The 24,695-nt window shown below is 54.2% G+C and overlaps 1 protein-coding gene across 2 annotated transcripts in view; it reads left to right on the top strand.

The window, feature by feature from the left end:
* Positions 1-787: 787 nt before the first annotated feature.
* The window catches only part of ROR2 (receptor tyrosine kinase like orphan receptor 2), a 192,748-nt gene continuing 168,840 nt past the window's right edge, over positions 788-24,695 (top strand). For both annotated transcript variants that reach the window (XR_003523683.1, XM_027615425.2), the window contains exon 1: positions 788-1,104. Coding sequence is in view for 1 of the 2 variants with exons in the window: in XM_027615425.2 (XP_027471226.1) it covers positions 1,017-1,104 (88 nt within the window). In the remaining variant the exon portion in view is untranslated. The remainder of the gene's footprint in view (positions 1,105-24,695) is intronic.

A 24,695-nucleotide genomic window follows, 5' to 3' on the forward strand; every position in this document is an offset into this window, starting at 1 on the left:
TTAAGCAAAACCAAGAATAAGCAAGAAAATATGCTATTTGAATTGCATTCAAAACGTCTTTTACAAGTGAAGCAAATTACTTCTGCATGTTCTGGGGCTCTGCAGAGAACAAATAGTGTTCTGCCTTTAATGGGTAAAATTACACAATTTGCTTTTAACAGTAAACCAAAAGCCACGGTGGCTTCAGATAGCATCGCGCTCCCTCTACGCCGCTCTAGTCCCGGCGGTTTCTGGGCATTTTGGAAGGACCTGGTCGTCCCCACCGCGCAGCGTGGCGAGGAGAGCCCGGGAGGGCACACGGCGGGGACGCGGCCTGGCCTGTTTCTTTCCTTGACCGTTTCGCTTCTCCATGCCCTCGCTTCTCTTCCTCCTGCACCGCCGGTTTCTGGGACCGAGTAGCTGTCTGATTTGGCCCTGTGGGCCTGGCGAGGGAGCAGTGTGGTCCTGAGTTACTGATTTGTGACCAGGCGCCCGGGGGTCCCGCCCCCTGAACGTGGATGCCAACTGCCCAGCGCGCCCCTGTGGCGCGGGCAGGCGCGGCGAGGTCCGGCGGGACGCCCCCACGGCGCACCTCTGCGTCTAAGCGTGCCGGGGGCGCGCGCGGGAGGCCCGTCCGGGGCTGGTGCGGCGGCCCCTGGTCCCGGCCCCTCGCCTCCCGCGCGCCCCGCCCGCGGCAGGCGCGTCCCTCCGGCAGGGGGCGCCGGCGCCGGCCTTGCTCTGCCCATCGGGGCGGGCGAGCCGGGGACCCTGCCTCCTGCGCGCCCGCGGTCCGCCCCCAGCGCTCATCCCCGCGGCCGGCGGGACGCCCAGCCCGCGCCCCGGAGCCTCGCAGCCAGCCCGCGCCGCGCCCGGAGCCTCGCGGCGCGTCCGGGCCGCAACAGGAGGAAGACTAGGAGTTCTTCGAAAGGGACCAACTTGCGCAGAGCCCGGGAAAAAGGGCAGCGGACGCGCGGCCGACAGGGGTGGTGGCGCCCGGCCCCGCCGGCCCCCGCGCCCCGGCCCCCACGGCCCACGGCATGGCCCGGGGCTCGGCGCTGCCCCTCATGTGCGCCCGGACCGTCTGGGTGGCCGCCGCGCTCCTGCTCTGCGTGCTCCGGACCACAGGTAGGACCCGCCGCCCCGCGCCCTCCCCTGCGCGTCGTCTTCGTGCACGGGCAGGGGCTCGCGCTCTCGGGTCTGCGCCTCCGCGGCTGTGCCCCCGGCCTCTCTCCGGATCAGGGGGCGCCGCGCAGGTCCCCTCCCCGCCGGGCCCGCCTCGGCCCCGCGCACCGCCGCCCGGGGCTGCTTCCAATGAGGCGCGCTCTGGGGACGGCTAAGTGTTTCCAGAGGCCCGGCGAGCGGCGCCGGCGCCCACGGGGAAGCCCCCGGCCAGGAGTCTGCGAGGGTCGTGAGTGTGAAGGTGGCCCGGTCCCGGGTCCGCAGATGTGTCTTTAGTTCTCAGGATTTTGACTCGGTCCTTGCGGCCCCCTCTCCGCCGGAGCCCCCCACCCAGGGCCGGCGCCGCAGTCGGGCGGGGCCCGGGGGATGGGGTTCCCGCCCCCGCCTCTAGATCGAAAGGGACTTTGGCTTCCCTTTTGTTGGCTCCTCTGCCCCCACCCCCCCTGCACTCCCGGGAGGTAGCCGAGTGGCGTTTCCTGCCTGGGGTCGAGGGGTCGCGGGGCGACCTTTCGGCTGCTGGGGCGGCACCCCGAGACCCAGGACCCGGGACGAGGCACGCGGCCGGAGGGTCGGGCCCGGGTTCCTGGTGGCATTTTCCTGGAGGGGCACACGTTGCCCCCGGGGTCATCGCGCGGGTTTGTCTGCGTGGGCCCCGGGGCATGCAGGAACAGCCTCGAGGTGCGGAGAGAGCCTGGGGCCCCAGTCTAGGGAGCCGGAGGAGGCGGCGCTCGCCCACGCCGTCCGGACCCCCGAGCACCTCCGGCCCGCGCACCGCGGCCGAATTCCGGGCACCCTGCCGGGGTGGGGGAGGGCGGCGGTGCCTCCAGGCCGGGACGTCGGGAGGCTGAGGAGGTTCGCCTCCAGTCCCAGAAATGTGTGAGCTGTCCCCTTACACTTAAGAGGGATTCAGTGTTGCCCGCCTCTCGCATAGTGCACCACCCGCCATGTATTCCTGCAGGCAGGTGAGAGTCAGGGGACCGTCGCAGAAGGGGGCTCACTCTTCCCGCGTCTTGCTGGCAGCTGCGCGCTCCAGGGACCTGTCTACACAATCAGGAATGCTGGGCAGCCTTTCTGGGGAGTGGTCTGGGTTTAAGCAGATGCTGATTATGTCAGACATTTCTGGTTACTTGGTTTGGGAAGGGGGCTTGCGTAAGTCTGTCGCTGTCCCTTAAAGCATAAAGCGTTCAGGGTGCATCCACGGTGCAGTGGTAACTAGCCTATTCGAAGTCAGCCTGGGGGATTCTCGCCAACATCCCTGCGGATTTCTGCACCCCTCCTCCCTGCAAGAATCCCTATCCCCTTTAGAACGAGGGAGCGGGGCGGGGGGGATCCGCTCGCTGCGCTGTGGGAGGGGGGCGGAAGCGGCTTAACTCGGCGCCCGGACGCGCGGTGGCGCAGCGCTGGCGCGGTGGCCGCCCGGGGCTGGGTTGTCCCGCACCACGCTCTCTGCCTGGCCGACCTGCGGCTGCGGTGGTTTGCGTTGCGCGTGCGGAGGGTGGGGTGCTGTGCGGCGCGGAGGGGTGAGAGCTGCGCGCTGCGAGAAAGACCACTCCTCTGTTGCTCCTGTCAACGTTGGAACAAGCTCGGGAAAGTAGCTCGCGTTTCGGGCGGAGTAGTTTAAACATTGCTGTCCTTCCCAGTCGAGTTTCAGAAATCTCTGAGGAACAAAGCAATCCTGGGCCATTCTCCTTAACTCTTGAACCCTGAGCGGAGGTAACTTTCTTTTTCCAGTAAAATAATCATATCCAGCTGGGGAGGGAGTAGGAAAGGTGTTCATCGTCCTCTTCTGGAATGCTCGGTTAGCTGAAAATTCAAATTTGTTCATGTTCAAAATATGAATACAATTTTATGATGACAGGAGATTTGGGTACTTGGCATCTTTTCTGCTGTGAAGAGGCCTCCTTGTAACCTGAGTGTATTTTATACACAAAAGATGTTACTATGTAAAGACATGGAAAGGGTATTGTAGAAGGATTTATAAGTTCTTATTGTACATTTTTATGGACGGCTCTGTTCCCTAAGGAGACAAGCACCTGATGGGCTGTGTGCCCCGCCTAGGTAGGATGGGCTGGCAGTGGCCGTTTTGGGGGTTCTCCCTCTCCCCATTTTGACAGTGCAGCAGCTTTGACTTCTGGCCCAGATTCTTGGACCGATGGTTATAATAAATAATGCTCGCAGTCCATTTGGAAGCAAGCAAACGAAAACGTCTTTGGTAAGAAGACTTTGGAAAAAAGAAAAGTTTTCATGTATATAGTAAGACAACATGTTTTTTTGATTACGGCTGTGCACGGAGCAAAGAAGCAAACATTTGAAATGTTGCAGTATTTAATAGCGAGAGCACGTTTAACCCTGGTGTCTGCTCCTTACTGGATGCCATCCCGAGACCTGAACACTGCTGGCCCTGCAGGGCACCCACAGTGAGCTGCTGGGCTGAGTGCTCACAAAAACAGCGCTGGGTGCCCACAGGGCTCTAGGCAGTGAGGCCCAGCTCTCAATTAGCAAAGCAAGTCACCGTTGGAAAAACGACCAGAATTTTGCTTAATGTTTCGTGTGCAAAAAAACAACATGGGTTTTAGAATGGGCTTCCTGGGGTAGTTTTTGGGGACAGTGATCTGCAGAGGGACCAGGCAATGGGAATGGCATTTCCATTTCCTATAATGGAAAGCTTTTTCCTATCGTTCGGTCAAAGTACAGCCTCATTTGGTATTTCTGTGTCACCCTTGACTGTGAAATACTTGTTCGCCATGAATAGTCAGTTAGCCTTGGTTCAACCTCTGAGACATTTAAGGCTGGCAGGACCTGGTTTAACAGGGATCTTTCCTCTGGAATCTTCCCTCCCCACCCCCATCAGTGGGATAGAAATGTCCTGCAGCCACAGCTCCTCAGACAGGTAGGGAGGATGAATCCTCTAAAGGGGGATTTCTGAAGCCAGGTTTCAGAAGGGGCTGGAGAAGGGGCGCTCCTTTAAAATGCATTCCACCACAGGGAGGCCAGGATGTGGAAAGTTATTATCATTGAAATGGGACCTGGGTGTGAAGGGCTTGGCCTCCCTGATCTGCAGAACCCTGGCCAGCCTGATGAAACACAGGAAATTTGTGTACTCTCTCTTTCCCCTGGGGGAGCTCTAATTATATCATTCCAAGTTGCAGTCAAGGAAGAGGCAGTGGGCTGCTAAGTGTTATCCCCACCCAAGGTTTATGACCACCTTCTCAAACGTTCGCTGACGTCAGACGCCTTTTGGTGTTTATTTGGTCCATTCTCTGGGAACTGACACGTCGGCATCCCCTGCCGCAGCGTGGAGAAGGGCAGGGTAGCGAAGCTTTGGGTTTGCCCTGCTGTGCCCCACGGGGGGCTCCTGAAGGGCTCTTACCCCATCCCGGTGGAGAAGGTTGTCATTAAGATCCTTCCTTCTTTGGGGACCCTGTGGTGACTGCCAGGTGACCTGCAGGAACACCATGCATGAAAGTTTTCAGAGCAGAGGGGGCTTTGCTTTGCAGAGAGAGGAAGCATTGCCCGCGAGGTCTGGATTTGGCGTGGCCGATAGCAACTTCATGAGAGGACAGTTGGGGTTAAAAGCACTGATGTTGGAAACAGAAATGGTAGGAGTCTGATGAGTAGTGAGGGCTTCCTGAGTTTTGAAGTAAAAATCGGGGCAACAAGAGGTGCTCCATTAATTATGGCTGCAACTGGCGTGGGTTGGTACCAGCCTCTCTCTGGTAGGTATTTATTTGGTGATGTCAAGGAGCTTGGAAATAAGGGCAGGACAGCTCTGCTCACACGTGCAACTGTCAGAGAACGTACCGGGAGTGTGATCTATTTAAAATCATAGTAACGGAGGAGCCCAGGAATTGTTGAGCAAAGCTTTTCAAAAATAAGGAATCATGCTGGTGTGGTTTGCACCATTTTTGGGGATTTCTGTTCTGTTTGTTTGTTTGTTTGTTTGTTTGTTTGTTTTGTTGTGTGTGTGTTTTTAAGTTCTATCTCAGAAAGTACCCCCCCAAAAAAGTATCAAAAGCCAAAGGGAAGAAAGTAGTTACAGAAAAATTTGGCCTAATTAGACTAAGTGGCTTGTCTTCTAGAAAGTCTCACGTTCCAGTGGGAAGTGGTGTGTGTGTGTCTTTAATTGTCTTTGGAATGAGCTCCAGTAGGCTGTCACTTGTGAGATGTTATCTGGGGAGAATGTGGCTGCTTCTTCAGGTCCTCTGGGAGTGGGGGAGGGTTTGCCCCAAATCCCCCAAGTTCCCAGCCCAGTGGTTTCCCCCAGCCCGGTGCCCCGCTGGGGGGCTAGTTAATCCAGCATTCACTGAAAAGACAGAAATCCCCCTTGCAGACCTGAGCCCGGGAGGACAGTCGCTGCTGGGCACATATAGCTCTTCAGGTTAAAATGAATTAAACTGAGATGAAAGATTCACTTCCTTCGCTGCACTGGCTGAATTTCACAGGTCCACGCACACAGAGGACATTCCCATCACTGCGGGGAGCTCTGTCGCCTGCCCCCCCCCCCCGCCCCTGCCCCAGGGGCTGTTCCTCTCCTCTGTCCGGGAAGGAGGGGCTCCACTTGGTTTGCTTTGTTTGTTGCCTGTGGGAGGTGGGAAGGCAGAACCCAGCTGGATGGACTCTAACGTGTGGACCCAGAGGGTTCTGCCCCAGAGGCGCCCAGCACGGAGCCTACTGCGCCCCGCATGGGGCTACACAGAATTACGTGAACACGTGTGTGCACTACGCCTGTGTGTGGGTACGTGTGTTTGGGAGGGGCGACACGGCAACTCCATGAGGAGCACATAAAATGGTCTTTGTGACGACTGTTGACTTGAGTTAGGCCAAGTCTGCGATCTCAAAACCCGACGCCTGGAAGACTCGAAAGAAACGCGTGTCCTGGAGGAACGTGTACCCTGCAGGTTCCAAGCATGTGCACGGGGGAAGGACCGAGGACACCTTGCCCCTTGCCTGTTAGCCCCCACGTGATATCAGGCACCCTGGGGCATGCAGATGCAGGGTCCCCCCGGGAGACCCACTTCTGGGGGGGGGGGCAAGGGAAGTGACATGTGAGGATGCGCTCAGGGACAAACTCACCCCGACGGTGATGCGGGCCGCCTGGTGGAGAGCTCCCTTACCCCAGACCCCAGCCCCGGCCCCCAGGGCAGCCAGCTGCTCACAGCGGGAAGGAGCAGGAGGAAGTGAAAGCACTGTATCCTCCCTGGGGCAGGAGGAGTCCCGGGAGTCAGGTCACCGGGGCGTTGGGGATGTGAGGACGTGAGGGGGTGGGTGGGCTAAGGGATGGTGTGCTGCAGCCGTCTTTTAGGGGATAATTTGGCAGCAGCGGGTGGGCTTGAGAGGGTCATGTGTTTGTACCCAAGGAAGGAGGTGCGTGAAAAATCTAGGGGCTTGGTGTGGGACTCATTGGGGGAATTGCCAGGAAAGGTACTGGATAAGGAGCTTCCTGGGGCGGGGGGTGGGGGGGCGGGCCTGGGCAGAGGAAAAGTCCATTCATCCCTTCGGGGTCTGGAGGAGGGTCGCACTCAACGTTTTGGCTCCTGGCAGGCAACAACATTGGATAGGAGAATGCGTAAGGTTTGGGGTACAATGAGGAATTTGGTGTGGAGCTAGAAGCTCCCTCTAGAAGTGAGCAGCCCGCAAATGGATGGCAGGAGGGCCGTGGGAAGGGAGGGAGGGGCTGCAGGTGGGCAAAAGCTTTCAGGCACAGCCCCTGGGTCACACTCCGTGGAGAGTCTACCTCATAGCCCTCCAATAGGATGTTATTTTGTGTTTTCTTATAGAACACTCTCCTATAGAACATTTGGAAATAACATTTGGAAACTGGGAATTTTCTTCCCGAAAGTGAAGTAAGCCCCCGGTCACCATATCGTAGTCTTTGTATAACATCGGACATGTTTCCAGAGCGGTTTGAAATAGTGAAAAATCGAGGACCCCGATGAGTCTACAGGAGGAGACGTGACAAGGGGGTGCTCTGCCTAATGAGTGTGAGAGCTGGATGCAGTGCACAAACTGGGGGCCTCGCTGGTTGTGCATCTGCTTAGTTTTCAAAACAAGGAAAGGAGAGATCAGAAAGTGATACGGATTACCTCAGATCTTTTATTTATTTTGTTTTTATTTTATTTTTTGAAAGATTTTATTTATTTGACAGAGAGAGGGAGTATGCACAAGCAGGGGGAGTGGGAGAGGGAGAAGCTGACTCCCCGCTGAGCAGGGAGCCCGACGCGGGACTCAGTCCCAGGACCCTGGGATCATGACCTGAGCCGAAGGCAGACGCTTCACTGACTGAGCCACCCAGGCGCCCCCTCACTTCCTGATTTTAAAACATATGACAAAGCTACAGTATCCATGACAATAGCATACGGACAGACACACAGACCAACGGAGTAGACCAGAGAGCCCAGGAATAAGCCCTACATACATGGCAAATGACAGGGGTGCCAAGATCATTTGATGAAAAAGGAACGGTCTTTTCAACAAAGGGCGCTGGGAAAACTGGATTTCTCCATTCAGAGGAATGAAGTTGGACCCTTACCTCATATCATACACAAAAATTAACTCAAAATGGCCAGGCACCTAAACATAAGAGCTAAAACTATAAAACTCTTAGAAGAAAACATAGGTAAACTTTGCGAATTCCGGTGTCATGACTTAGCATGATATTGGACTTAGCAATGATTTTTTTTTCCGATACGGCACTAAAAGCACAGGTAAAACAAGAAAAAAGTAGACAAACTGGATTCGCTAAAATTGGACGTGCCCCAAAGGACATGATCAACAGAGTGGAAAGGCAATCCACAGAATGGGAGTAAATATGTGTAAATCTGTACAAATCTGTATATACCTGAGAAGGAGTTAATATCCAGAATATATAGAACTCCCACAACTCAACCAAAAAACCCCAAGCAATCTGATTTTTAAAATGAGCAAAGGAGGGCGCCTGGGTGGCTCAGTTGGTTAAGCGACTGCCTTCGGCTCAGGTCATGATCCTGGAGTCCCGGGATCAAGTCCCACATCGGGCTCCCTGCTCGGCGGGGAGTCTGCTTCTCCCTCTGACCCTCCCCCCTCTTGTGCTCTCTCTCTCTCTCTCTCTCTCATTCTCTCTCAAATAATAATAAAATAAAATCTTTAAAAAAAAAATAAAATGAGCAAAGGATTTGAGTAGACATTTCTCCAAGGAAGATATACAAGAAGCGTGAGATAACACAAATGATACAAAAAGATGCTCAGCGTCAGTAGTCGTTAGAGGAATACAGATCAAAAGCACAACGAGATCCCACCTCACAACCACGATGACAGCTATGATCAATAAAACAGAGTAACAGTGGCAGTTCCCTTGTCACTTCTGCAAAGATGATTTCTAGATAAGGTCCCATTTGAAGTTTTAGGTGGGTATGGATTTTGGGAGATGCTATTTAAACAACTATGTTCCATAAATAGAAGGGATGGGGACGAGAGGCCACTCCCCTATAGCAAAACACCAACTAATAAATGGCCGGTGAGTAGGAAAAATCGCAGGTCGCGATAGTGATCGTGGAGATTGATTTGGGCAACCGTCATCAATGAATGCTGAATCTAATTGGAAGAGGCCACGTGTGGTGGGGAGCAGGGAATGTTCCTGGCTCAGAGTGTTTCCCCGCAGAGCCCTCCTGTGCAAGGGGACAGTCAGTGACAAGACTGGAGGCCCAGCACGTCACCCTAATGGGTGATCGAGGCTCACGCCACCAGGGCGGGCAGATGGACGTCGTTCTTCTGAGAAGGGTGTCACTTGGGTTGCATTGCAGCTGGGGCTATGCAGCCTGACACAAACCAGCAAGCCCAACACGGGGAGGGGCATTTTATAAAACAGTTGGCTTTTAGTAGAAAACGTCAAGGTCGTGAAGGGCAAAGACATCAAGGAACGGGTCCAGCTTGAAGGAGGCGGTAGGAGGGGGTGACTATGCAGAGTGTGATTTCACACGGGTCTGGGCTACAGCAGAAACGCGCCAACCTGGGCATCGGTGGAATGTTTGATAAAATGCGAACGTGAGGGTGAATTCTTCAGAAGTGCTGTCAAAGTCAAGGTTCCTGAGTTTGTGAGTTGTAGGGGGCCTGTGGAAGAGAATGTCCCGACTCTTGGGAAGTTCATACTGTGCGTTACTGGGTAAAGGGCATGATGTCTACAGTCTACTCTCTGAGGCTCGGAGTGAGAGCACCGTGTGTGTGGAGACGGAATGATGGACACGGGTGAAACGTGAAAAATTTGTGGGTCTGGTCTAGAGGATGGGGCGGGGGGAGATTCCTGCATGAATCTTGCAACTTTTCTGCAAATTTGAAATGATTTACAAATAGAGGACTGAACAGGGATACACACGTGTGACCGTAGCCAGTATCCCTGAGAAGAAAGACACAAATCGTTGTATTTTATCGGAAATGGTGTCAGACCTCACACGGGGCTGGGGGAGGGCCGGGACTCCCGTGTGTTTGACACCAGTTTCTTCGACTAGACTGAAAATTGCCCAAGTCCTAGTCTCGTTTCTGGATCGCCGGGACCTCTAACATGTTTTTCCTTAGCTTTTTAATTATAGAACACTTCAGACATACACACAATGAGACTGGTACAGTGAACCCCTCTATATGTTTCATGCAGCCTCAACAGTGACATGTTCTGTTAATTTGGTTTCATTTCCCCTGGCCCTCTTAATGGGACCCAGACAGCCTTCATTTTTTTACCTGTAAATACTTCTGCATGAATGGTAAAGACTGTTCTCCACATAATCTCAATACTTGCCTGTTATCACAGGCAAGCGTTATCTGAGACCCAGGCCCTGCCCTGTTTTCCCAGCTTGCTGCAAAATGGACTTTGACACTTGGCTTTGTTCGTGGCGGGATGCAGGCAAGGTGTGCCCGTTAACTTTGGTTTTCACCATCAGAGCGGCCTTCGGCCAGACCCGTGGGTCCCGGTGGGGCTGCACCGCTGAATTCCAGCAGGTGCAGGGGCGGTGGGCACTCTGTGGGGAAGGACCCCACCGGGTGCTGGTGCAGAGCTGTGTGTGGGCCCCGGGAAGGCCCCATCGAGCTGGGCTGATCCTTCGTTCCCGGCCCCTGTTGGCCAGGTGCTCCTCAGCACCTCCAGCAGAGATGCCCTGCGGCACCCTGCCTGGAGCAGACCCTTCTTCGCCATTCCCGCGGGCCCGCCTTCATCAGGCAAAGGTTTCGAAGGTGTAGAAAGCCAAGGCGGAGGGAGGTGTGGGAGCTGTTCGGCCCTCCCGGTTTTCCCAGCAACAGCGCATCAGCAGACTCTGTTTGGTGCTTCCTGCTGCGGAGGGTCTGACGTCCACCCTAAAACCCAGCCCGCGGGACGGCGAGAACCCCGTTCACAACCTGTGGGGCAGATGAGGGGGTTTGTATTCAGAGTACGTGACTCACAAGGTAGATGAGAAGATCAACGTCCCAGTGAAAACAGGGACACGGTGTACAGCAGGCGGCTTGCAGAGCGGCAAATACAGGAGGCCAGAACCTTAGGGAGAGCGTTTGGCCTTGGTAGGCGGGAACACGGTGCAGATGATCAGACAGGTAACCCCAGTGGTCCTCCGCTGAGCTTTGGCTGGAGTCGGAGCGGGTAAGGAGGACGGTGTCAGCGCTGGCGCGGGGGGCCCGGCGGAGGTGGGGGGGTGTACGTGGCCACTTTGAGGGCCGTTCGCGTTGACCGTTCACATCCAAAGTACACCCATTCTGTGGCTTGCTCTAAGAAAATCCATGTGTGCCGGGGAGGCATGCTGCTCCCTGCTGCCCCGTTTCTAAAGGAGACAAGTTGGAAATATTGACGTGTCTTTTCACGGGACCCAGATCACGGGCACCATGTCTCCACGGCGCCCGAAATGAAAACGGGGACCCGTGGGTGCCAACAGAGCAGTGATTCCGCGCGAGTTTCTGGGTGGGGCAAACAGCAGGCCGCAGAAGGATTCGTGTTGCAGGTGATTGGTCTACACAATCTCCCCTCTGTCCCCGTAGGTGTGGAGACACCAGCCTCCAGAATCAGGTGTCAAGCCTACACGCCCAGACTGACACCCGCAGTTCCCCCGGGGGAGGACGGGGAAGAACGGAGGAGCCTCGGGATCTTTGGTGCCACTGTGCCTCCCGCACCGGTGACCTCTCATCGGGTCCTTTCTTTAAGCCCCCAGGGAAGACGCTGTGTCTGGCATGTAAATAACAGAGTCAGGGCCATTGTCACAGATACTGTCCGCGCCCATCACATTCTTCCCTGCTCTGTCCTGCTCGGGCCAGAGGGGGGGGGGTGCAGGAGAAACGCGGGAAGGCGGGTCTTGAGGAGACCGTGGAAGTTGCTAAGGCTGTCGGGGTGCATCTTGATCTGTGGGGTGCTCATGGATGGGTAAAGATGTGGAAGGTCGAGATGCAGGAGTCCCAGGCCAGCTAGCTCTCTGGGTCTTCAGACTCTCCACGAGGGGTGACTCTTGGCATCACAAGTGTTCGATCCACATCCCGTTCTTAACCTGTTTATCATTTTTAAAGCTGTCCCCAAACCCTCCGCAGGGGCTGAGCGTTCTGGGGCGGCGGGGGCAGCCGGCCCCGCTTATTCCTTGAACCCCCAGAGCTGCGGGGATCCTTGGACCTTGTGTAAATGGCCGCAGGAACCAGAGTTTTCTGGATATTTTGAAACTGTAGCGAAAACTGGGGAAATCCGAAAGCATGTTAAGATGGAAACACAATTGGAGCTGTCTTTTCAAAACGAACCATTTGAAATGTTTCTGGCTGTTAGGCTGGAGGGCCGTTGCTCTCACCGAGTGACTTTTCATAAAGAGAATGCCATGCGGTCCCAGGAAGGAATTCCGTCTCCCCCGCAGAAAGGTCCACAGGGGTCCCCACCCCCAGGACCTCAGGATGTATTGTGATTTGGAGAGAGGATTTTTTACAGATGTGATCAAGTGACATTGAGGTCATTACGGTGGGTCCTGATGCAGTATGACTGATGTCCTTACAAAAAGGAGAAACTTGGGCCCAGAGACAGGCACGGCGGAGAGAGGGTCACAGGAAGCCACGTGGAGAAGATGCTGCAGCCAGCCATGTGCACCCCTCGATCTCCGAGCCCCAGCCTCTGGCTCTAGGAGATGATAGGCGTCTGTTGATCCAACCGTCCATGGCCCGGGCTAACTCAGGCACTGCCAATGGACACGCCTTCTATCCATGAGCCTGGGAGCCCCGCGACTGGTTGGGGTTGGGGCGGGGGCCAGCACGGCCTGACGGGGATGAGCCACTTGGCACCAGAGCTCACTGTCCTGCGGAGCTCACTGTCCCCTGCTGCTCCCTGAGACAGCACTGCGGCCAGGCCGCTGTCGGGGGACCGTGGGTCCGCTGCCTGTCTGTGCCCCCCACCTTCCTCCCGCTGCTCGCCTGGCTCTCGGGGGTGGGCTCCCAGAGGTCAGAGGAGAGTGGGGTGCCTGCGCACGCTCCCCTCTGGGGTGAGGCTTCGAGGTGCCAGGCGCCCATCCCGTTGTTTCCCTTGGGGGAACCACGGTAACAGCAAAAACAAAACCCACTGAGAGCAAACATCCTGGGCGCTGGGGCTGTGCCCCTGTCAGTGCATGTGATTTATCTGGGCCTCGGAGCCTTTGAAGCAGGAGGCTCGGACTCCTTGAAGTCTGGCCCCTGCGGGGAAGTGAAGCGAGCGCCAAATGGAGAGGAAGGGGCAAGTGGCCCCGGCTGGCTCGTGGGGTCCCCTGCTTCTCGGGCTCCTGGGGGGGCAGATGAGGGAAGGAGCTCTCGGAGGGACAGGTCCTCCTTCTTCCCTTTTGTGCTGTTCCAAAGCGCAGGGCTGGCCCCGGAGGCAGCGGGGAGTTCCCAGTGGACAGAAAAAGGCGCCGACTTCAAGCTGGCTCGCAGTTTGTCACCGGGGGCCCCTGGCGGCCCCCTCTGTAGCTTTTGTGGGGACCCTGGGCAGGGCGCAGGGGCACACGGCCATAGCTCACCAGCGTGGCACCTGGTGTTGGCTCCTTTGGGTGCTGGAGAGGGGGAGCGCATGGGGCCACATGGGGAGGAGAGTTCTATGCAGGGGTGTCGGCACGCACCTCAGCGGCTGCTGGGCCTTCCCGTCGGACTGCAGGGGGGCATTGGAAGGAGTGCAGGCCACATGAGATGTGTTACCCCAATATGGCCTGGCTGCATCAGGAATGGTCAAGCACAAGATCTCACTGCCAAGATTCAGATGGCTTTTTTTTTTTTTTTTTTTGGACCTATACTGTTTGCACAATTCAGCATGTCATTGTCATTTTATTTTGGAAGAAGGAAAACCAACCCATTGTTTCTCAAGGCAGAGCTCAGGCACAATTACCCCTAATGAGTGGAGTGTTTCCAGAGTTCAACTGAAATTCACTTACTTTTACTCTTCTTTTGTTTTGCTACTCTAAACTTTGAGCCCATTTCTTTTCTTTTTTTTTTCTTTTTAAATAATAATGTAAAAAAACCCAAGATAGTCAAGTTTCTTGTACTTGACTAACTTGCTTTAGATTATGGAGTCTAGAAGCCAAGATGATTCAAAACAAAACAAAACAAATAAAAATCAAGTGTGGGTGTAAGTTGATCTGCTCAGGATTAAGGTTTTCAAAATGCTCTTTATAATTGTTTTTGTCCCCAGCTGTAGAATGGGGCCTGCCCTGTGTTCTGGGGCTGTGGGGGGAGTAGGGGGTCCTTACAATGTTGAGGGAGCTTTGGCTTGGGCCCAATTATTAATCTACAGTTACAAGTATTTATCTAAAGCATCACTATGTGAAAACCCCCACAAAACAATTTTATACTATTTTCTGTCTTTTATGCAGGCAGTTACTTCCCAGGGGCCTCTCTTGGCTTTGGGGCTTCATTTAGCTCTCTCTGGAGTGTTTAAATTTTCTCTCAGGGTAACGTATTTATTACATGATGGAGTAGAAGTCAGGAAAAACAAAACAGAAACAAAAACCCCCAGTAACAAACGCTGATAGTTTGGGAAAAAACCCGTGAAGCGTGTAAAATGGGAAGCCCCTCTTCCTCTGCCCACCTCCCTCCCACGCCCCCCCCCATCCCGCAATCCCCAGATAAATGGTGCCCCGTCAGCCTTGTCAGTCTTGGTGCTTCCTTCTCGAGGTTTTCTAGGCACACAGGCTTGTCTGTGCATCTCCTTCCTTTATTTTCTAAAATTGTGCTAAAATTCACCTAACGTAAAATTAACCATTTTAAAGTGCACAATCCAGGGGCATTTAGTGCATTCACAGTGTTGTGCAGCCACCACCTCCATCTGCTTCCAGAACATTCCCATCATCCCCAGAGGAGACCCCCCCTTTACATCCGTGGTCACGCCCCCCCCCCCCCCCCCCCCCCGCCTCGCAAAACATTCATGGACTTTCTGTCTCTCTGGATTTGCTATTCTGGACATTTCATATAAATAGAATCTACACTCTGTGGCCTTTGTATCTGGCTTCTCTCCCTGGGCAAAATGTTTCCAAGCTTCAGCCGTGTTGTGGCATCCCTGGTCTGTTTTTATATTCGGTGAGATAATGCCACACAGACACTGTTCTTAGAAATCTTTCCCTATTAGCGCATGCCTGGCACCGTTCTTCCCCCAGAGCTTTGTTAATGTCTGCCCTTTGGGTCCCCAGGGAGACACGCGTTTCACGGGCCTCCTGTGGATGGATACTTGCGATCAGAAGTTGTAGCTGGTACATGAACCCGGGACATTTGCACACACACTTGTTTTCTTTTGTTGTGTTGTTTTTGCCCTTGCGTATCTGTAGGGTGACTTCCCAGAAGTGAAATTTTTTTTTTTTTTGGTCTGGTGTATTTATATTTACATTTTTTTATAGATTCTAGGAGATTGCTCTTCCAGAAGACCTCACTTTATACTCCTGGCCCTGGGGTGTGAGCCAAGCCCTGTCCCCAGCACTTCACATTGTCAGGCATTTTCGTCTTGGTAAACCTGAAAAGTAGAAACAGCACGTTAATCCTGTGTATTGACACTTTTATTTATTTTAACATTTTATTTATTTGTCAGAGAGAGGGAGAGAGAGAGAGCACAAGCAGGAGGAGCAGAGAAGAGGGAGAAGAGGGACTCGATCCCAGGACCCCGGGATCATGACCTGAGCCGAAGGCAGACGCCCAACGGACTCAGCGGACCCAGGCACCCGTGACATTTTTTAAAACTGTCCACAAAGGCCAAGTGTCTTCATAAGTCACTCTGTTTCCTTTTCCTGGGAAATAACTGTTTCTTTTTCTACTAATTTTCTCTTAGTTGTTGTCCATTGTTTCACTGGTTTCTAAGAATATTTAGCTCTATTCCTGATCACACGAAAGTGTTTTTATCTCAGGTTGCCCTTGGCCTTTGCTTTATGGTGTTTATTTCCATGCAGAAAATTTTATGGGCACAAATGAAGCTAGGTTTTTTGTACTTCGAAATTTCCCGTGGTCAGGTTATTTTTTGAAATTATCCTTTTTGGCGAGGTTCTTATAATTCATCTTTCATGGTTGAATCTTTCACTCACATGGAATTTGGATGCACCTTTATTCTCCTCAGACATGCATTGTCCTGAGATCCTTTACTGAATAATGCATTCTTTTCAGTGATTGGAACAGCAGCCTTTTTTCGGTATTAAAAATTCCTTGTGGGGCGCCTGAGTGGCTCAGTCCTTAAGCGTCTGCCTTCGGCTCAGGTCGTGATCCCAGGGTCCCGGGATCGAGCCCCGCATCGGGCTCCCTGCTCGGCGGGAGGCCTGCTTCTCCCTCTCCCACTCCCCCTGCTTGTGTTCCCGCTCTCGCTGTGTCTCTTTCTGTCAGATAAATAAATAAAATCTTAAAAAAAAATCCATTGGTAGCTTGGCATTATTTTTGGATTATTCATCGTCCATCCCACCTTCAGTTTTGACACATTTCTAACATTCGGTCAGAGTGATCCATCCTTTTACCCATTTTCCCCCGGAGTTTTCTTGGCTGGTCTCACTTAGCTTTCTGGATGGGTCTTGGAGCAGTTTTATTCTTAGTTCTTCAGGGTCTCTGTTTTCCTGAGAGTGGCTTCATCTACACCTTTTAGATTGTGTTACGTGTGCTGTGGTGTTTTTATTACTGTTGTTTTCCAGGTCGTCTATCATCTCAGGTTCTGTATCTTCTGCGACTCGAGAGTGGTTTAAGAAGAAATCTCGATCCTCCTCGGGAACTGCTCCCTAGTGTCGCTGCTCGCAGCCTCACGCTCCCGTCCTTGTGTTTTTCTTTACCTGCCTAGCGCAGAGAGCTGAAGCCAAGCGTTCCGTGCCCTGAGTTCTGTTTCTCTGAGTTTACGTCCGTTTCTGCTTTGTGTTTTGGATGCTGTGATCTTTGCTAGGTGTATCCTGGAGAGATCCTCACTGAGGATTGTACCCTTAATGATTTTGAAGTGTCCCTTTTGCTTTTCGCTTCTAATGAAATCAGGTGTATTAATAGAATGTGCTTCTTCCTTATTCATGACATCGGACCAGTGCGTCTCTGCCTTTAAAACTTTTTTTAAAGCTATTGTTTTTTATTTAAGATTTTTTATTTATTTTTTGACAGAGAAAAAGATAGCGAGAGAGGGAACACAAGCAGGGGGAGTGGGAGAGGGAGAATCGGGCTCCCCGCTGAGCAGGGAGCCCGGCGGATGTGGGTCTCCATCCCAGGACCCTGGGACCACGACCCGAGCCGAAGGCAGATGCTTAATGACTGAGCCACCCAGGCGCCCCTGCCTTTAAAAATGTTTTTGCCTCCTTAGTTGTTTGGGTGTCGACAAAAATTTTAAATATAATAAATAGCTTTTTTGGGTTTTGGTCGTCTCTTCTAGATAATAAGTTTTTCCCTCTGACCATAATTCTGTCACTTTTGGGGGGCTATATTTTCTATTTTCAGTGCTTCTTTTTTCTCTCCCTCTTGTTTGATTTGTTTTCTCTGACTTTCAGGTAACCTATGTATCTAAACCCAAGTGACCAGGAGGTAAAACATAAAAAGAAGGGCAAAGATTAACCAGCACATACTATGAATTCTTGAAATTCGGTATGTTCACCAGTTTGTGCTCTGGTAATGACTGGCCTGTACCCAGTTTTCACTATGCAAATTAATTCTTTATTTTAGCTCATTGTCATCGGTCACACCTTTGACTGTGTGTCTGTTTGCTGTATGCCTGGGGATAGCCCCGGTGGCTATGCTGGGTCTCAGCCCCGTGCTCAGCAGGTCCGCCCTTTGACCTGTGACTCGCTCTGGGTGATTCTCAACCTTGCCTGCCAGATGGACTTGCTTCTGCAGCATGTCATTCGCCTCCCGTGGGACCCTGGTCATGCACATGCACTTCCAGTGATTTGAACGAGGGTCCCTGCTTTGCTGGGGAGCTCGCGACTTCCCCCCGGCTTAAGACTTATAACTGGCTGGGCTGGGGATTGTAAATCCAGAGTCTGCTCTCGAAGCTTCTAGCTGAGGCAGAGCTGTTGCTGCTGTAGGACCCGAGTCTGGGATGGGAAATGTGCCTGGCTTTTCCTTCACCTCTGCTCCCTCGTTTCCCTGATGGGGAAGCCAGCTGTGGGCTCGTGCCCTGTGCTTGTTGTGCCCTGCATGGTGACCCCCAGGCCCGGGACCGGCATCCCTGACGGTACCCGTTGGTCGGGGTTGGGTGGGGAGGCCACGGGAAGCAGTGGGGTGTGCCTCCTCCTCCCGGGGTTTGTGGAGTTGGTGAGTTTTGTGTCTCGTTTCCTCCTGGGTGAGGGTTGAGGCCGTGTTGGGCTTTCTGGACAACGGAGAGGCTCGGGGAGGGGAGTAGAGCACATCGTTGCTTTGCTGTCTTTTATCTGGAGTCAGAGTGTGCTTGGAGGGGAGGTGGAGCTGAGAAGAATCTCCGAGGGACCAGAAGCACGTTCTGATGCAATTCTTTCGTGTCTTTGAGTGTAACTTATTCCGCAGGTGCTGCTCCAGTCCCTAGATGGCGTGTGAGGTCAGGGACGCCGGATTACGCGCACACCGTTACGAAGCGGTCTTGTCGGCCCTGCTCCACTGCAGAGTATTGGTAGTCTGGGGACGGCCTCGAGGCGGCCCTGGCCTAGTGGGTAATTCTGATTCTCCTCTGCGGTGGCAGTGAGCTCTGTTTCCCAAAGCGGGTTCCCCTGGCCACCTCCCCTCCCCCCCCAGCGGTTCCGTCGGGGAAGAAAGCCTCAGGAGGGGAGCGCCTCTGGAGACGGAAATGTGCAGTTTGACAAAAACTTGTTTCCCAAACGTGTGTGCTCCGGGAGCTCTTTTGACTCTGGGACGGCGTTTGGGGAAGTGCAGGTGTGGAGGTCTACGGCCGGTGATCTGTAGACGGACAGAGGGCGCGGTGGCTCTCCATCAGCCATGGAGCAGCCGCCCACAGCCCGGCTCCGGTAGCGGGACCCAGGGCGGCCGTGCACGGCGGTGCGGGCCATCCCAGCAGGCCTCTGGGAACCACAGTCACCCCTCAGCAGTAGCTTCGGCTGGGTTCTTCCTCCTGCCTGAGCCTGCTGGCCTCTCCCCAGCAGCCCAGCCAACACTGGAGTGGGGCCCACCTTCCTTTCTTCTGCCCCCACACCGGGGTGGGCTGTGGGCGCGCCCCGGGTGGTGCTCCCGCGATCTGACATCAAGAGAAGGATCTACTACATGTCTCAACACAGGGGTTCACGCCAGGCCCTGCAGGGCCCTTCCCCCAGAGGGAAGCATCAGGAGGTCAGGAGACAGAAGTGGGGGTGAGGGGGGGGTGAGGCCAGAGCCTTTATTGGGGTTTTGCGGGACAGGGGAGACCATGCCCAGTGAACAGCTGAGGACTGGCCTGCTGGAATAATTCTGGTGCGCTTTGGGACCTGGGGGCTGGCCTTTGGTTCCTGGCCCTGGGTGATTTGGGGCAGGGGGATACTGACTTGCTGTGTGAGACGTAGGTCGGGTGGTGTCCGGGGTGTGGGCCCTGCACTGGTTGGTTTGCACAAGAAAGGCCTGCCCGGGAGCCCTTGGCAGTCTCTGGGATTTGGCTGGCCCTGGGAGGGGCTCCTTCTCCCCCGCCAAGTCTGTGAGGTTGAGGTCATAGATGCCAGAGCTTTGAGAATGCGGAAAAGAAGAGAATCTAGTTAGTACAGTTGGCTCTGTATGACTGGGTGCCAAATAGAATGTCAGACAGCAGCACGGTTAGGACTAGGGGGCGGGGGGCAGGGTGGCACATGGCCCCAGCAGCGGTCCCGGCTGGGCGGGTCCGTGAGGATATATCCTGTGGGCAGCCTGCCAGTCACACTTCACTGTGGGTAGTTTGGGATTTGCATGAGGGTCCAAATGGGATGGACGGCAGAGGCCCTCCTAGGGTCTTTAAGATCCTAGGGTCTTGGGGCACCCTCTTCCCTCCGCGCGGAGTTCCAGGAGGTTCCTCTGGGGCCGGGGGTGGGGGTGGGGGGCCGGGACCTCTGACCTGCTCTGAGAGGACAGTCCCGTCTAGGACACAAGTCTGGGGTTGCTGAAATAGTTATGGCCTAAAGAAAAGATTGCTTTGCTCTGTTGGGCTGCGTCTGGCTTGTGAAATGGGGCTAAAGAGAACCGTTTCACCCACTCCAATGACATACCACTCCAAAAAATGTATTATTTTGGACTTTTTCAAGTTGTGGTAAAATACACATAAAATATGCCATTTTAATCATCATTAAGTGTGCAGTTTGCTGGAATTGAGCACATTCACACTGTTGTGCAACCATCCCCACCGTCCATCTCCAGAGTTCTTCGTCTTGCTGAAGTGAAACTCTGTCCCCGTGAAGCACTGGCTCCCCCCAGCCACCATTCTTCTCCCTCCGCCCCTGTGAATCTGACACCCTAGGGGCCTCGTGTCCATGGACTCATACGGCGTGGGTCTTTTTGTGGCTGGCGTATTTCACTTTGTGCAACGTCCTCAAGGTGTATGCAGACATAGCCCTCTTGATGTTTTGTAAAGGGAGGTGGATTTCTGCCTCTTACAGCCGTGATGACCGGTGGCCATGATGATGGCTTGAAGTTTGAAAATTCGCCCTGTTACCGATCTGTTTTAAATCTCTGTTGGAAGGGAAGATACGCGAGGTCTTCTCAAGTGTACCCTTGACTCTTGAACAACGTGGGGCGTGGAAGTCCCCGTATAACTCCCGACTCTCGCAGAACTTCTACAGCTACTGTTGACCGGAAGCCCCCCAGTCACCCCAGCGACTGATTAACATAGTTTGCATGTTGCTTGTGTGCGATACACTGTGTTCTTACGAAAAGGAAGTCAGAGAAAAGAACACGTTACTAAGAGAATCGTAAGGAAGAGAAGATACATTCAAGGTTCTGTAATGTATTCATGAAAACATTTTTCATCAAAGTGGACAGTTCTGCTCGGTTCAAAGCCATGGTGCTTAAAGGGTCGACTATACCTGCAAGTCAGATGCAGAAGAAATGAGGCAGGGGCCACGGAACCCGGGAGACTTGTCCCCCTCCCCACCCTCCCCCCCCGGCCAGAGAAGGACGTGGGCGGATGGCCGTTCTCTGCAAGTGTTCGTCACCGTGGGATCAGAACGGAGTCACGCCTCCGGATCCGGCTGGCGGGTTGTGTCGGAAGGATGGTACAGCGGGCCAACCTCCATCTCCTCGGAGCGGCGCTCACGAGTTTGAGCTCCCGTGGACGACCTGCCTGTAGATTTGCTGCTGTACAGGAAACTTAGGGGTGTGTGCATTTTGAGTCAGGGAGTAATTAGGAGAGGAAATCGAGAATTGGGGCTTGTGAAGGGCCAAGTCGTAAGTTTGGGGAACAGTGGGTGTTTGTGCCAAGCATCGGACGTGTGCGTGCACGTGCACACACACACAAACACACATATACTGGAGAACATGTACGAGAGCATCGCTGGGGGCCTGGCTGGGTGAGGGTAGAGCTCCCTGGGAGGGGCTGGGGTTCCATTAGTGGGGTGGGCGAAGGCTGTCTGTTGAGTAAGTGCATCCCTGGAGCCGTGTGAGTTGACGTCTGCAGGATGAACAGGTGCTGGGTGCCGTGAGGGTGTCCTTCTCCTGAGAATCGGAGCCCCGTGGCCACGATGGTCTCAGTGTGGTCCCTGGACCAGCAGCAGCACCTGGGTGAGAAGGCGTTAGAAATGCAGGTTCTTGGGCAAGCCTCGGAACCTACTGAACCAGAAACCTTAAGTTGGTGCCCAGCAGGGTGTGTTAACAAGCCGTCCTGGGGATTCTGATGCGGGCAGAGGTCTGAGATGCCCTGGTGGTGGTTCCGGCGGTGGGCTGGGCCAGGAGAAGGCCGGCAGAGGGCCCCAGCCTCGAGGATGTCAGGGAGTGCCGAGGGGTTAAAACCGGACGTCCCTGTCCTTCAGCTCTGTCCTTGCTTCCCCCTCCCCCCTGCAGGGGTTAGGCCTGGGGACAGAGAAGAAGGGAGGGGGCTGGTCAGCACCTGCCACGGAGGACACAAGCCCCCGCGCTGGTGCCCCTGCCAGCCACGGGATGCCAGGCCCTTTGTGTGAAGTGCAGATGGGCTGCCAGATGGTGGTTTGGGGGGAACTGGAGAGAACTAGTGGTCCCCCAGTGTGGCTGAGGTGGGATGCCGTGGCAGATGAAGGGGCAAAGTGTGGCCTGCTGTGGGATATGAGAAAGCAGAGCGTCCTGCAAAATTCTGGGTGCGGAAGGCGCCCACACAGCCTGACGCTGTCCCCCGCTCTCTTGGTGGGAGCCACGTGGGGCAGCTCATCGGACAACCTTGGCCACATGCAGAGTAGTGGTGTTCCTCCAACCCTGTGCACACTGGGGCCTGCCTCTCCGGGATCAGAAAGACATTGAGCAGCTGGGCAGGCACGCGGTCCAGAAAACGGGCTCCTTTGTGTCGACGTTATTGGCAACAGGCAACACATTTATAAGCACGTTGGTAAAATCGCAGATCCGGGGTTAAAGTATTAACGTCAGTGCTGTTGACTTGAGTATGTTTTAAGACAATGATTGCTCAGGAAGACTGTCGTATTTGCGGTCCTTGGGTGTGCTGTGCTTATTTTAGAAAGAAAGCGTCCATTCAGATCTATGTTCATTTCCTCAGCCCATGGTCTCCATAACTGTTTTCCTCCCCAAGTCCGAAATTAGCCCACGGCATATTTTCCCGTCCTGGAAGTTTCTGGAATGCCGTCTCAGGAGGCCTGGGGCATGCATTGTTCTACGGCTGCACGGTCCAGTAGGTGGCCACTAACCACACGTGGCTATCTAACTTAAATTCATTAGAATGAAGGTTACAGACTGAGTTCAAGCGCTCAGTGGCTGCACCTGGCTGGTGGCCACTGTCGTGGACAGTGTGGCCACGGTAGATTCTGTCACCCAGCGCTGCTCCGAGCTGTGCCGTCCTGGCCCCGTTGTTTTGGCCGCCGGTCAGAGCAGTACCTGCTGTCTATCTGGGGGCTGCCCATTTGTTGGTTTATCCCACAACGTACATGGAGCATTTCTACGTGCCAGGTGCACCCAGGAATCCTCAGAGCCGTCTTTGGTAGAGTTCACTGTCTCATACTGCTAATTAGAACCTTTTTTTTTTTTTTTTAAAGATTTCATGTATTTATTTGAGAGAGAGAGGACGAGCAAGGGGAGAGACAGCGGCAGAGGGAGAAGCATACACCCCGCTGAGCAGGGAGCCCGATGTGGGGCTCGATTCCAGGACCCTGGGATCATGACCTGGGCCAAAGGCAGACGCTTAACCAACTGAGCCACCCAGGCGCCCCATATTTTTTTTTAAGTTGGAAGAGTCTTTGGCATGAGGGAGTAACTGTGTGTTTTTTTGGGCAGGATGTGCTTGGTGGGGCTGAGGGAGGCCCTGGCAGGTGGGCCTGTGGGGGATGGTGCTTGGAGGCACTGAGTGCCGTGCATTAAGGACAGAGGGCTGGACAGGCTGCACGCCCCCCAGCCACAGGGCCGGTTTGCAGATTTGACAGGAGAGGAGATGCTAACACCCAGCAGCTGACTGGCTTTGGGAAAGATTCTCACGTAATGGTTTTGTCTTCCTGTTATTGGTGCAGCCGTCATGACCCGCTTGAGGTTGGTCGGGGAAGAACTTGGGGCTTGAGGCGCCCACGCGGAAGCACAGGGTCCTAAACCCTGTCCCGTCCTGCCCTGTGTGAACTTGGCGTTCCACAGCCCCTGCAGACATTGCTGTCCTCATTCTGCTTTGCTTTTGCCACAAATATATCTGTTAAGGAAACTGCGAGCAAGTATATTCACCCAAGTAAAAGATTCACCGCATGTGATTGGTTTGAAACTCTGAATCTTTTTTATTTGAAATGTTTATTTGAAGTCCGCCTTTAGCTTCCCCGTGTTAAAGAAAGACGTTCTGTTTGGCGTTGAGGTTGACTTCTTGCCTCGGTTTGCCAGCCCGTGGGACCCTTTGTGGGAAGGGGACAGGGCCTCTCCTTTCTGGCCACGCATGGTCTTGCCATTGGCCAGGATGGGAGCCTTGTGTCCACTCCCGGAGGGGCCGGTCCGCGCTGTCTGGCTGATGAGCTGCTTCTGCACTTCAGCCGCCAGTCAAGTGCTGTCGATAAAACCTCCAGCTTCAGTTCTGATGCAGGCCCCTCCCTTGGCCCAGGCCTCATGGTCTGGGGCTGCAGGAATCGACACTGTAACATACCATCTTCTTGGTCTGTTTATGATGCGCTTTCATTTTGTCCGCTTCCCCACCCCAGGGCCGAGACCTTTCTTCGCCGGCTGACCCATCTCCCGGCAGCGGGAAGGGCACGTAGCAGAGGAGGTGCTCGGGAGGTGCTTGGTGGCGCGTGAGACGCCAGCCCTGTCCTGCTGCCCTCTGTCCTCTCCCCCTTCTCATGCGGGAGCGCCAAGCCCGGTATTTATTCTTAAATAGAAACAAGGGTCTGAAGTTAAAGAAGAGATTAACATCATGAGTTCCAGAGTTTTCGAGTCAGCAGAATGCACTATGTCAACATTCACGTCCCGGTGATAACACTGTGGAGTCTCCTAGGTAATCCGTTGAGGGTTGGGTTCTTTTCCAACTTCTTACCAGCTACTCAAAAGAGGAGGGGAAATAGCTCTCAAAACTTCCATTTCACACAGTGTCCTCCTAATATCGGGGGTTGAATTGGATGTCTAGGGGCTGGAGTCCTTCTGTTACTTGCAGACCCCCCAGGGGTCAGGTGGCCTCAGAGGCGCAGGTGTGGGGTTGGGGGCGGGGCTGCTCAGAGCAGTCCCGTCCAGCCTGTGCAAAAATGTTCGAGGAAATGCAGGCCCAGTTTAAATGTTGGAGCTGTCGGTTCTTGTCTCCCTCGAATTTCACCCGGTGGTGCATGGTGCATACCTGCTCTGATGGGCGCAGAGGAACCTTCCCGGCAAGGTCTGAGCAAGCGGAATCCGAGAGCGTGGGCCCGGGTCCAGCCCCCCCCCCCCGCCGCATCCTGCACTTGGCCGGCTTGAAGACCTCTGTGCGCTGGTGGGAGCGCATGAAATGAGAATGGAGATTGCCAACAGTCAGAAAGAACAAGTTACTCCGGAGATTTGGCTCACTTGGTCTGGTAGGAACCCAGGTACATGTTTGGTAAGAAGAAAAAAATTAAACAAGA

The sequence above is a fragment of the Zalophus californianus genome, chromosome 13 (genome assembly GCF_009762305.2).
Source record: "Zalophus californianus isolate mZalCal1 chromosome 13, mZalCal1.pri.v2, whole genome shotgun sequence".
Taxonomy (NCBI): Eukaryota; Metazoa; Chordata; class Mammalia; order Carnivora; family Otariidae; genus Zalophus; species Zalophus californianus.